Raw genomic sequence first — 12893 nt, forward strand, 5'->3', positions numbered from 1 at the left:
GGTGGCAAAATTGGCGGAACCGAACCGAAAATTCGGTTTCGGTTTGGTAAAACCAAACCGATTCAAATTTCGGTTCGATTCGGTTTGGGGGTCGAACCGAACCAAAACCGAACCATTGCCACCCCTACTTTACGGGCTGTGAAATACTAAAGAAGCATCTTTTGATTTTTCTATGCAGCTTTGATTTCGTTTTAGGTTCTAGTTTGGCAATATTGGTAATGATCATTAACTGATTACGATGTACTATAGCGAATGCCATTCTTATAGATGAAATCTGTAGTTGTATCAGTTCTCAGGTGCTCACTCTTGCTGTACACTTTTTTGAATGGCACACTCTTACTTTATATTTGGCTTCCTGAAGTTGTTTTTATTGAAATCATGGATTTAAATTTCGGTTTCGGTTTTGGTCCCTACCAAGCCGAAACCGTTTTTTTTTTTCCAATTTTGGTCATTTCGGCCGAAAGTTTTACAATTTCGATCAAAATGACCAAATTTTGGCTGCAATCCAAACCGAAATCTGAAATTTTCAGATTTCGGTCTCAACCGAAATCCGTTCCGAAATTCGGATTTTGGCCAAAATTTAAAACAATGATTGGAATACACTATTTTTACATTTTTATAACTTAATGGTTATTGTTATCTATTTACTTATGACTTGATATTATATTCAGATGCAAGAGGTAGCCTTGAGGTCCATGCCTGATATTGTTGTAGCAACTCCGGGAAGGATGATAGATCATTTACGCAATTCTCAATCAGTCGGGCTGGAAGATCTTGCAGTTTTAATCCTTGATGAGGCAGATCGCCTGTTGGAGCTGGGTTTTAGTGCTGAGATTCAGGAGCTGGTATCTCGTCACAGTTCCTTGTTGATTTCATCTGTTTGAACTGAAATTTCCATCTCTTTGCATTTTGGATTTTATTTTCCAGGATCTTTTGTGAAAAATCTGACATTTCAAAGCCCTTTTTTCTCATTTACGCTTGATAAGGTGAGAGAATTGTTTTAAATTTCCACCGAAACCGACACGAAAGAGCCGAAATGTTTCTATTTCCATCCCCACCGAAACAAATACCGAAACGATCGAAATGCATAAATTAAAACCGTAAGTGTAATAATTGTATACTATGTCAGTATGTATTACATAATTATATTTTTATGAATTGCATGCAAATGTGGTGCATGTATTAAATGTAAACATTTACATGAATTATATGTGAAATTTAATATGTACTAAATTATCAGACATACGCAACAATACATGTCACTAGGTGGTCGATGCTTTTAAACCATTATAGATGATTGTCTTGCTTATGCGATGGTTTCTAAGTGTGTATCATTTCTTATTCTAGCATTTCCTAAAGTTTCATCGTTAAATTCTATCATTTGCACATGTTTCCATATGCTTCCGTTATTTTACCGGATTTGCACCAAAATTTCCAACCGTAACCGGAACCAAAATTTAAAACCTTACTTAAGACTAACCGATGATCCACTATCTAGACTGTGATGCCAAGAGGAAGACGATCTCAGCAAAAACACGGGGGGCCAGATCAACGTTCTTCACCGACTTACCTTTTTATGCAATATTCACCAAGTTACTTATTTATAGCCATTAAATATATTTTGTAGCTATTAAATTTTCCTAAAGCTATTAGTTTCCTTATAAATATAATTATTCATAGCTCTTAAATGTTATAACTTAAAATGGCATAGCATGGATCACCTATGTTATTAACTTACTGGTAAATGCAAAAAAGAAAGTCACTTTTATGTGCCTTCTTAAAGGACACTTGTTTGGTGGCACTTTTCGAGTTACTCTTTTGTAGCTATTAAGTGTCTTTTTTTAATGGAGCTATTACATGTCTTTTGTAGCTATTAAATTTTCACTTTTCGAGTTACTCATTTGTAGCTATTAAATATCTTTTTTTAATGGAGCTATTAAATATCTTTTGTTGCTATCAAGTTTTCCTAAAGCTATTAGTTACCTTATAAATATAATTATTCATAGCTATTAAATGTTATAACCTAAAATGACATAGCATGCATCACCTATGTTATTAACTTACAGGTAAATGCTAAAAAGAAAGTCACTTTTTCGTGCCTTCTTAAAGGACACTTGTTTGGTGGCACTTCTCTCATTTATATGATCTGAACGGCAACCATAAGGTCACCCAATTGGCGAAAATGCTAATGATGAACAAGCATATGGAATCATATGAAAATGATGAAAATTTAAGATGAGACTTCCAGAACCATTCAAAAAAAAGAAGATGAAACTTCCAGAAATGCTAAATGAAGCACAAATAGACACTAAAACAACATAACGTAAGTAAGAAAAATAACCATAATTGTTTAGCAATTTCGGTCTGATAATTTTGTACATAATACATACACCACATTTTACTTGCAATCCACATAAAAATAATTATGTAACACATAATGGCATAGCATAATATACCACTAATAGGCTAAGTGGCAAATAATGATATTTTTATTATTAAGACCATTAAAAATGATGTTTTTGTTTTTAAGAATGTTTTTAATATTTTATTAATAAGTTAAAACATAAATAAAAAACAGTTAGAATATACAACATAAATTTTGTGTATAACTATGGCATGGTCAAATCTGCCCATGCCTTGATTTTATTAATTTTTTGAAATATAGCCCTTTCAGTGAATAATGGGTTATGTTTTGGTTCCGGAATGCGTTTCGGAGGGAATGAAAATAGAAACATTTCGATTGTTTTGTGTCGGTTTCAGCAGAAATTTAGAATCATGTTTTGTGTATACGTTAAAGAGAAAACTCAAAATTACACCTTTGCCCCTTAAGCATGATTAGGCCCCATTATTAGCACTCACACATGCACGTCAACGCTCATGACTATATCTGTAACCAGTTAAGAACTGCAGTTGGCCCTTTTGGGAGTTCTGAGAAAGGTTTATGTATGGTTGATGTGTTTTTAAACAAAAAGTAAAAAAGTTCTTATAACTTCCCACTTTTTGTCTAACAACATTTTATTTTTCAGGTTCGTCTTTGTCCAAAACGGAGACAAACAATGCTGTTTTCAGCTACAATGACTGAAGAGGTTGACGATCTTATCAAGCTTTCTCTAACTAGGCCAATGCGCCTTTCCGCTGATCCTTCTACGAAACGACCAGCAACATTGATTGAGGAGTAATCTTTTCTTTTCTTTCAATTTTATTGAATTTCACATATAATTCTTATATTCTGAATCATCGATCTACTTTCTTTTCAATGGATAAGATTATTCTACTTTAGTCTTCAAATATTGCAACCCTTATCCTGTGGTTTTTTCTTGTTTGACATTTCATTCAATGCTTTGGTGGGCAAGGGGCCCTATCTATGAAATTATATCATCAACATGTAAAATTTGAGCTATCATTTCAGCGGGTTGCTAGGGACCATCGCATAAGGCATTTCACGGAACCGCTGTTGCGTGAGAGAGCAGCCACATATGCTCAGATTTTGTCGTATTCATTTAATTCATCTGAACATATGTGGCTGCTCTCTCATGAAGTTGGGGTCGGCTAATGAAGAAGGTGGGGTCGGCTAATGAATCCTTTAGATTATTTTCACGAAGAAGGTGAAAGAATCTACTCGGCTCAAATTGTCTAAGTCTAATCCTGACACTAGTTGGGTTCATCTACATGGATCATTTTCTTCCATTCTCTCTTATCCAAGGTCATGTTCTCTGTTATGTTCCTAGCCATCAAGTCTTTCCTCACTGTTTCTACCCAAGTTTTTTTGGTCCGCCCCTACCTCTTTTTACTCCATCAACTTGGCACGAGTCACTACTCACTTTGGAGCATCCAAAGGCCTACGTTGGAAATGCCCAAACCATCTTAAGCGGTGCTCTCTCATCTTCTCCTCAATTGGTGCCACCCCCACCTTCTTACGGATGTCTTCATTTTTTATTCTATCGAACCTTGTGTAGTCGTACATCCATCTAAGCATTCGCATCTCCGCTACACTCATCTTATGCACATGCTGCTTCTTAGTGGCCCAACATTCTGAGCCGTACAATATGGCTGGTGTCACAGCTGTCTTATAAAACTTTCCCTTCAACCTGGTAGGTATTTTACGGTAGCACAGAACTCCTGAAGCATGCTTTCACTTCAACCAACCTGCTCTTATTATGTGGCTAACATCCTCTTCAATCTCTCATTCCTTATGTAGGATTGAACTAAGATAGCGAAAGATATCCCTCTTAGGTACCTCTTCTGTCTAGTCTTATTTACTACATCCTCGGCCCCCTCCTTACATTACTAAATTTGCACTTCATATACTCTGTCTTAGTCCTGCTCAGTCTAAAACCTTTGGATTCCAAGTAGTTCTCCTTAACCCTAACTTAGCATTAACTCCTGCTTTGGTTTCGTCAATTAATACTGTGTCATCTGCAAATAACATACACCACGGCACCTCACCTTGGATACCCTCCGTAAGTTCATCCACAACTAGCGTAAAAAGATAAGGCTTAGAGCCGATCCTTGGTGCGGTCCTATTCTAATCGGAAACTCCTTAGTCTTGCCATTCGTAGTTCTCACACATTTTCTTTGAATGGTAAAATAACTATTTAAGTTCCGATATCCGTAGTTCTGACACTAGTTACTGCTACTCCGTACATATCCTTAATCACATCAACATATTTAGTAGGCACTTTTTCCTTTCAAGGACCCACTGCATAACACTCCTGGGAACCTTATCATATGCTTTCTCCAAATCAATGAAAACCATATGAATGTCCTTTTTATTTTCTCTAAATCTCTCCATTAACCGCCTAATCAAGAAGATAGCTTCCATAGTCGATCGTCAGCTATGAAGCTAAACTGATTCTTCGACACCTTAGTCTCTTTTCTTAGTCTATGCTCAGTTACCCTCTCCCAAAGCTTCATGGTGTGACTCATTAGCTTAGTTCCCCGGTAATTGGTGCAACTCTGAATATCCCCTTTATTCTTATAAACAGGTTGATGCAGCACCGTGAAGAGAAATTGAGAAAAGGGGAGAGAAATAGACGAAAGGAGAGAGAATTAGATTAATAGGGGAAGAAGAGACGAAAATAACCTGAAGAAGAGGAGACGAATTTAGGGAGAAGTAGAAGAAGAAAAGAATAGACGAATTTAGGGAGAGAAGAGAAGAAATCAGAAGAGGGAAGAAGAAAATTAGAATTAGAGGGAGAAGAATCTTTATTCAATATCAATCAAAGTTACAAAATAAATTGTAAAGAGGCCTATATATAGGCAAATAAACAACCTAAAAGATAGAAACCTACTAAAATAAGAATTTCTAAAAATAACATGGAAAATAAAATCCTAGAAACTAATAACATGGAAATAAAAATACTAGAAACTAAATAATGCGGAAATAAATCCCAATATCTGCATCATTCTCCTCTGCTTGAAAAAGAACTCGCCCTCGAGTTCTAGTCCACCTGGGTCAAAGATGTAAACAATCCGCTGAAGTAATAGAACACGTAATCCGGCGGAAGCAATCATCATGTCTACCGCTCGAGACAATCGAGAGAAGTATCTGCAAGGTCGGCGGAAGAAGAGAAAAGAAAGGGCCCATGTAGACTCATGCGAACAGAATTTGCGCTAGAGAAGTAAACTAGCTGGGAAGAACGCAATGTACTCCTCTTGGATCGGTAGGATCGGCATAACAACAATGGGCAGTACCAATCCATAACTAGCCTCAACATGGTCATCATCTACTGGTATCACATCGGGCGCAATGGAATCAACAACAAAGTCATCTGCTAGAATCGTATCCGGCATAGTGATATCAGATGGGCAATCCTCCTGATCAATCTGCATAACAAGTACCTCTGTGTCAGCCAAATCTCGACAATCTGCTCAACTGGCTAAAAAATAGTGCAATCCTCCGTAATATACTCTCAATCATCTGTCTCAAGTAATGGCTCGTCAAGCAAGGCACTCGTCTCTGACTCATGGTGGTGCTTGGTCGACTCTATCAATGGATCAACCTCATGCTGCTCGGCCAAAATATCTGTCTCGACTGTAGAAGTGGCAAAATCTCTCTCTAGATGCTCAGCAATCGGTGCGGCAGAAATCTCAGAAGCATCATGTGCAACGATGTCGATATCAGCAATCAACTGAGTCTCTAACTCTGGATCGTCCATCTCAGAGCCTGAATCTGAAAGAATCAAAGGCTCAACGTCGATGATCTCATCAATACTAGCATCGGGCTCCGTAAGAATAGCAACAACGTTAGGTGTGACGGATGAAGTAGTGAAGCGGCTCTGCAAATATGACTCGCGCATGCGACGCTCGAAATATCGGTTTTCGGCAGCAATTTCAGCGTCTCGTGCACGGCGTGCTGCGACTTCTCGTTCACGTCGAGCTGCTTCTTCTCGTCGAGCAGCTTCTTCACGCATCAATCTTTGGTCATACACTGCTCGCTAATGGTTATATCTCTGTCGATTTTGATAGTGGTATGTAAACTCATAACGAACATCCTCCCATCGACGAAATGAGGCTTACAAAACTCACGACGCTCGTTAATGAAGAAATTCCATCTCGACTTGGCTTCGCGGCACACTGTATCCGTGACTTTGCGAATTGTTATTTGATGATCATAACCACAGTACCTATGGTATGCATTAAGTGCCTGGATCCAATCTAAACACGCATCCGCGACATCTCCATAGGGATAGGTGCAGTCATCATAACCATAGAAATATGGAACCTGTGGTGCAGAAGAATATCGATGATCATATCTATCACAATATGGACCAGCTGGCGGAGCCATAGGGATCTGTGGCGAAAACTGAAATCAATTGTCTAATCTGTCTGGCATGTCGAAAGAAGCACAACGTCTGTCGCGGATCTGAAATCGGATGAGTGAAAGCTGATGATCGGAAGAAGGGGCGCTATCAACGGCTGAGATGGCTCTTGAAACTGTACTGAAGACTGCTGTCTGTTGCTGAAAATAGGATGGATGCGCTCTAAAAGTTGTCACGAACAACTTTCGTGTTGAGGTCGAGGGCCAATTTTGAGCAGAAGTAGCCCGAATGAAGAGAGAGAAATATAGTCGGAGAGATGAGAGATAAACTAGAAAGTGTAGAGAGAGGTGAGAGAGAAGAATTTTCTATTTTTCTTTTTCTTTTCATTTCTTTTTCCTGATTTTTTTTCTTTGTTTCTGATTCTTTATCTTGGGGTGCCGAAAGGTAATTGTGTGTGGGGGGGGGGGGGGGGGGGTTTACTTTATTTGGTAAAGTAAATAATTACACCTAAAGGGGGTGTTCTAGGGAAGAAGAGGAGGTGGTGTAATTAAGTGGAAATAAATAAAGAGTGGGGCTGTCCAACGGAAAAAAATAGGGGTTACTTTTATTTCTCAAGTGGCAAGTTACTGCTTCAAAAAGTAACTTGGTAGGATTTTTAAAAACTGAAAAAACAAGTCTCCTATTTGCCTTGCAAAGGCAACCAAAGCCACGTGCGTTGCAAAGTACCTACTTTTTTTTTTCTTCAAAAAGTAACCACTTCCATAAGGTAATTTCCAAAAAGTATTTTTACTTTCCTTTTTTTTTTCTACAAGTTACCATGCACATGCAATTGAGTTTCCGTACAAGCCTTCTTTCTTGTGTTTCTATTGTTACCTGTAGCCAAAGGGTGCTAAAGTAAAGGCCGCTGTTAGTCAAATAGGGAAACTGACAGATGTAAACAAGGCAATTGCCAATGAAAAGGAGTAACTTGCTATGCAAGGCACCCAATATTCCTACTTTTTAGGTTTCCTTATCAGAGAAGAAACCTGTTGCCTATCCTTGGTTTGCACGGATGTTGCTCTGCAATTGTTGCCTTTCCCTCAACAACTAAAATTAGAAGAAATAAATCCTGGATCTGTGGTACAACCTCCACGGAAACAAAATCGAATTGGTGAATAGAAAGTCTCTTCTGGGCAGAATTGTCCTGTGAAAATCTGTGGCTAGGTCTGTGATGGGTCAGGGGCTAGGGTTAGGGTTTATATGGGGAGCGGTTTGGGGCTTTCTTAGGACTGGTTTTGTGATTTAGCATGTGAGATTGTGGGGCTTGTGGCTTAGAACAAAAATAGATTTGGGTGGCTGAAATTAATAGGTTTCGGTTGAGGGAAAGATGGGATGCAAAGATGAGATGGGTTTAGTGATGGTTTTAAGTGTGCTTTTAGGCTGATGGGGGCTGTTTGGGATAAATTAACTGTAGATGTGGTTACAAAGAGGATGCTCTGTGGCTGTTTGGAGTAGGAAAACAGTGGGTTACAGGTGGTTTTATGGGTGGAGGTGGTGGCTTAAGAGGATCAAAGCGGATGTTAATAGGTGGGATAAAGATAATGGTTGGGCCAATAAAATACTAACCTGCAGAACGTGAAGGGCTGATTGGTCTCCTATCTTTGAAGGCTTGTTGATGTTGACGCCGGAGATTGTTGAAATCGTCTTCAACCGCGAAGAACGCTTGGATCGTAGGCTTTGATACCAAATTGATGCAGCACCGTGAAGAGAAATTGAGAAAAGGGGAGAGAAATAGACGAAAGGGGAGAGAAATAGAAGAATAGGGGAAGAAGAGACGAAAATAACCTGAAGAAGAAGAGACGAATTTAGGGAGAAGTAGAAGAAGAAGAGACGAATTTAGGGAGAGAAGAGAAGAAATCAGAAGAGGGAAGAAGAAAATTAGAATTAGAGGGAGAAGCATCTTTATTCAATATCAATTAAAGTTACAAAATAAATTGTAAAGAGGCCTATATATAGGCAAATAAACAACCTAAAAGATAGAAACCTACTAAAATAAGAATTTCAAAAAATAACATGGAAAATAAAATCCTAGAAACTAATAACATGGAAATAAAAATACTAGAAACTAAATAATGCGGAAATAAATCCTAATATCTGCATCACAGGTACTAATGTACTCTTCCTCCACTCATCAGGCATCTTCTTAGTTTTCAAAATATTGTTAAATAATCTAGTTAACCAAACCAAACCCACATCACCCAAGCATCTCCAAGTCTCAATAGGAATACCTTCAGGCCCCATAGCCTTACCTAATTTCACATTTTTCATAGCTACTTTTATCTTTGATGTTCGGATGCTACGAACAAACCTCCGGTTTGTATCATCAAAAGCACTATGAAGTCGTCCCAAATTCGCTACGGGTTCTCCATTAAACAACTTATCGAATTAACTTCTCCACCTTTCTTTAACCTCGTTTTCTTTTATTAGCAATATTTGATTCTCGTCTTTGATGCATTTTATATTATTCAAGTCCCTGCTCTTCCTTTCTCTCATCTTAGCAAGCTTGTAAACATCTTTTTCACTCTCTTTCGTCCCTAACTTGTGGTACAAATCCTCATAGGCCTTGCCTCTAACTTCCCTTACTACCTTCTTGGCTTCTTTTTTAGCCAATTTATACTTCTCAATGTTCTCCTCATTTCTACACTTTTGTAAACATTTATAACACTCCCTTTTAAACCTAATCGCCTTTTGGACCTCCTCATTCCACCACCACGATCTTTAGATAGCGGCCCACTTCCTCTAGATTCTCCAAGTATTTCTCTAGCCACTTTCCTGATGTAACTAGACATCTCATTCCACATAATAATAGTCCCGTCATGACTCCAATGTCCTTCTTTAAGCAGTCTATCCTTAAACATATTTAGTTTTTTCCCTTTGAAATCCCACCACGTAGTCCTCAGATGTCTAACATCTCTAAAAATTCTTTTCTCTTCCGATGTTTAATGCATATATCCAACACCACCAGCCTATGTTGTGTGATTAAACACTCCCCGGGTATGACTTTACAATCTTTACACACTTTTGTCCTCTTTCCTAGTGAGGATAGAATCTATCTGGCTACAGTTTGTGTCACGGCTAAAGGTTATTAAGTGTGAATCTCTTTTCTCAAAAAAGTATTTGTTAACAGCAAATCATATGCCACGGCGAACTCCAAAATATCTTCTCATGCCTCATTCATATTGCCAAAACCTAGTCCTCCATGAACCCTCTCAAAACCTCCACCACTTTTTCCCACATGCTCGTTTAAATCTCTTCCTATAAATAACTTCTCTCCATTTGATATTCCTTGGACTACTTCATCCATATCCTCTCAAAATTGTCTCTTGACAGAGTCGTTTAATCATATTTGAGGGACATACGCACTAATAACATTAATCGTTTCTTCACCTAATATTAATTTAGTTACAATAATTCTATCACCTTTCCTTTTAGCATCTACAACCTCATTTTTTAGGCTCTTATCTATCATAATCCCTACACCATTTTTATTCCTCTCCTTCCCTATATACGGTATACCTAAGGTTTGAAATTTCGGTTTCGAACCCAACCGAAATTGATTTTTTTAAAATTTTGGTCATTTCGGCCAAAAATTTAAAATTTCAGCTGAAATGAGCAAATTTCGGCCGAAATCAAACCCAAAATCTGAAATTTTAAAATTTCGGTCCAAACCGAAATCCGAAGTTCGGCCAAAATTTAAAGCCATGTGTATACCATGACTTGAAACCCGTATTTTCTATTTCCCTAGATTTTTCTCCTTACCCTTTTAGTCTCCTGAAGGGAGGCTCAATTAATCCTCCTTCTCAGCGTATCGACTAATTCCCTCAGCTTACCTGTTAGTAAACCTATGTTCCAACTGGCTAAACGAATCCTACTCCCTAGCAAATCCCTTCATTTTATGGATGATTTGGAATATTATATTTGCTTCATCTACTTGTTCTACAATGCGCTTTACAGTATAATACCCCTTTTCCATTTTATTATGAAAATCTAGCCCTTTTAGAGCATAATGGGTTATGTTTCAAGTCCATCATGGAATCCAAGATTTTAAAGTTTCAGTCTCCACAAAAATGTTTAGCTGGAAGTTTCAATGAAAATCCCGTAAAATCATGGAAACATGTAGAAACATATGGAAATGATAGAATTTTAAGATGAAACTTAAGGAAATGCTAGAATAGGCACAAATACGCTTAGGAACCATCACATAAGCAATCTGTTGAACTCGCTGTTCCCAAAAGTAAAAGGGATAAACATAAAGTAGAAAAATACTTTAATAGAAAAGAAAAAATAAAAAAATAAAAATGAGGGAGTAGGAGCGAGTGAGCGGTTTCTGAACGAGCAGCAGATGGGTTTAGAAGAGATGATCGTGCTCCGCCATGCGTGGCTAGTAGAGCTAATCTAGTTCCGCTAGGAGGAGGTAATGTCGGCCAAAGTTTATCATCTGAGAATAGATGGGTTTTGTCAAAGGATAAGAGATCCAAAAGGATAGATAGGGTTTCGAATAGACGCTTGGAAGGTGGATTCGGAGATTGGAGATGCTGTAGATGTGGGTTTAGGAACTTTAAAAAAAGGATGGCTTGTTGGGAGTGTAACAAGATCCGGTCAAGCCTAGATTTTAACTTTCCTCCTCAGCAAAGAAGGAAAAATCCGGTGATTGGTAACCAGGAAGAAACTCAGTCAGGACTGAGATCAGGAAAAGTTTCTCCACAGACTTCGGAAGGAGTGGCCTTCAATCTGAAAGTGGTCCCCCTGAAATCCATTAGTAATGCTGATTTGGGCATCTGGGGAAGCATTAAACGAGGTTGGTCTGGAGATTTAAAGGCTATGGAATCCTGGCTTAATCGTAAGAATGGTGTTCAATGTGAAGTAGTTGTTTATAGAATTTCCGAGCTGGGGATATTGATTACTCCTCCGATGGGGATTAATAGAAATCATCTCATATCTGCCTGGAAGTCTGTAGTTAATTCTCCATTTATTGAGCTTTTACTTTGGGACAAGAAATTTAGTTTGGAAGGAAGTGTTCACTGGTGGTGCATTGAGGGCTTGCCTCCACAGGAGTGGTGCGAAGAAAACTTTAGAAGAATAGTTAAAAATAGGAAAAGTGATGCAGGGATATTGAGCAGAAATTGAGGGGAAGAAGAGAGAAGAAGAATTAGGGAAGAAGAGAGAGAAGAATAGGGGAAGAAGAAATAGATGAATTCAGTAGGGGAGAGTAAACGAGAGTTTCAAATCAATATCATGCAAAAAGTATTCAATAACGTTTGCTTAAGGCTTTAAATAGCCAATTTACATCCCAAAACAAATAGAAACCTACTAAAACTAAACTCTAAGAAATAGAAACCAACTAAAATAGGACAACATGAAATGACTAAAATATCCCTAACTAAAACTAATAATAACAAAAAGGTCTCTGTGAGGCCCAAATAAGGATCAAAACAACTTTAAGGGCCTGTCGGAGGGTGGGCGTGTCTCGAATAGACGCACAAAGGGCGCCGATCTCCATCAAAAAGTGGTGGAGATGGATCCTTCATGTCAAGCTGGGAATGGGTATTCGTTTGCCAAACTATTAATTTCATCTGTAGGGGTGCTAGGAAAGGTGATATCCATTCAGGTGTCCTTAGATGGGGCCATCAGATGGGTGGGGGTGAGAAAGGAGGAGGAGAAGGGGAAGACCATCTCAGAAGGCGTATCGTCGGATCATGATGATTCAGATAGTGAAGATGAAATAGGGAGTAACTTTTCGGTGGACGAATCTTTCTCTGAGGATCTGGGATCGTTGGAGGTGATGTCGGATGACGAGAAACTTTATGGTTCAGAGGCGAATGTCTTGGAAGAGGAGGCTCACGATAGCCTTGGTTGCTATCCTGCACTGCATGGGGGCGCAGGTTAGTAATAGGACACATGGCGATGCTTTTGAATTTCAAAATAGTGCGTCACCAATAGGGTACAAGTGGAGAAGTATCTGTGGAGGAAATCTTGTAAATTCGGAGGTGGTGGACCCCACTTGTTCGATTAATAACTTCCTCGATATCATCGATGCTATTTCTCCAGTTTCCACTCAAAAGGAAGTTTCTTTTTTGGATAACTCTCATCGGG

The 12893-nt window shown here is 38.5% G+C and overlaps 1 protein-coding gene across 1 annotated transcript in view; it reads left to right on the forward strand.

The window, feature by feature from the left end:
• Window positions 1–12893, forward strand: part of LOC143886181 (DEA(D/H)-box RNA helicase family protein) — a 90091-nt gene that overhangs the window by 22624 nt on the left and 54574 nt on the right. Inside the window, exons 6-7 of the mRNA XM_077390135.1 lie at window positions 672–845; window positions 3027–3175. Of these exons, the coding sequence (XP_077246250.1) occupies window positions 672–845; window positions 3027–3175 (323 nt within the window). The remainder of the gene's footprint in view (window positions 1–671; window positions 846–3026; window positions 3176–12893) is intronic.

This window comes from Tasmannia lanceolata, unplaced genomic scaffold, assembly GCF_043159265.1.
Source record: "Tasmannia lanceolata isolate RefF3 unplaced genomic scaffold, GAP_Taslan_0.1 ptg000011l, whole genome shotgun sequence".
Taxonomy (NCBI): domain Eukaryota; kingdom Viridiplantae; phylum Streptophyta; class Magnoliopsida; order Canellales; family Winteraceae; genus Tasmannia; species Tasmannia lanceolata.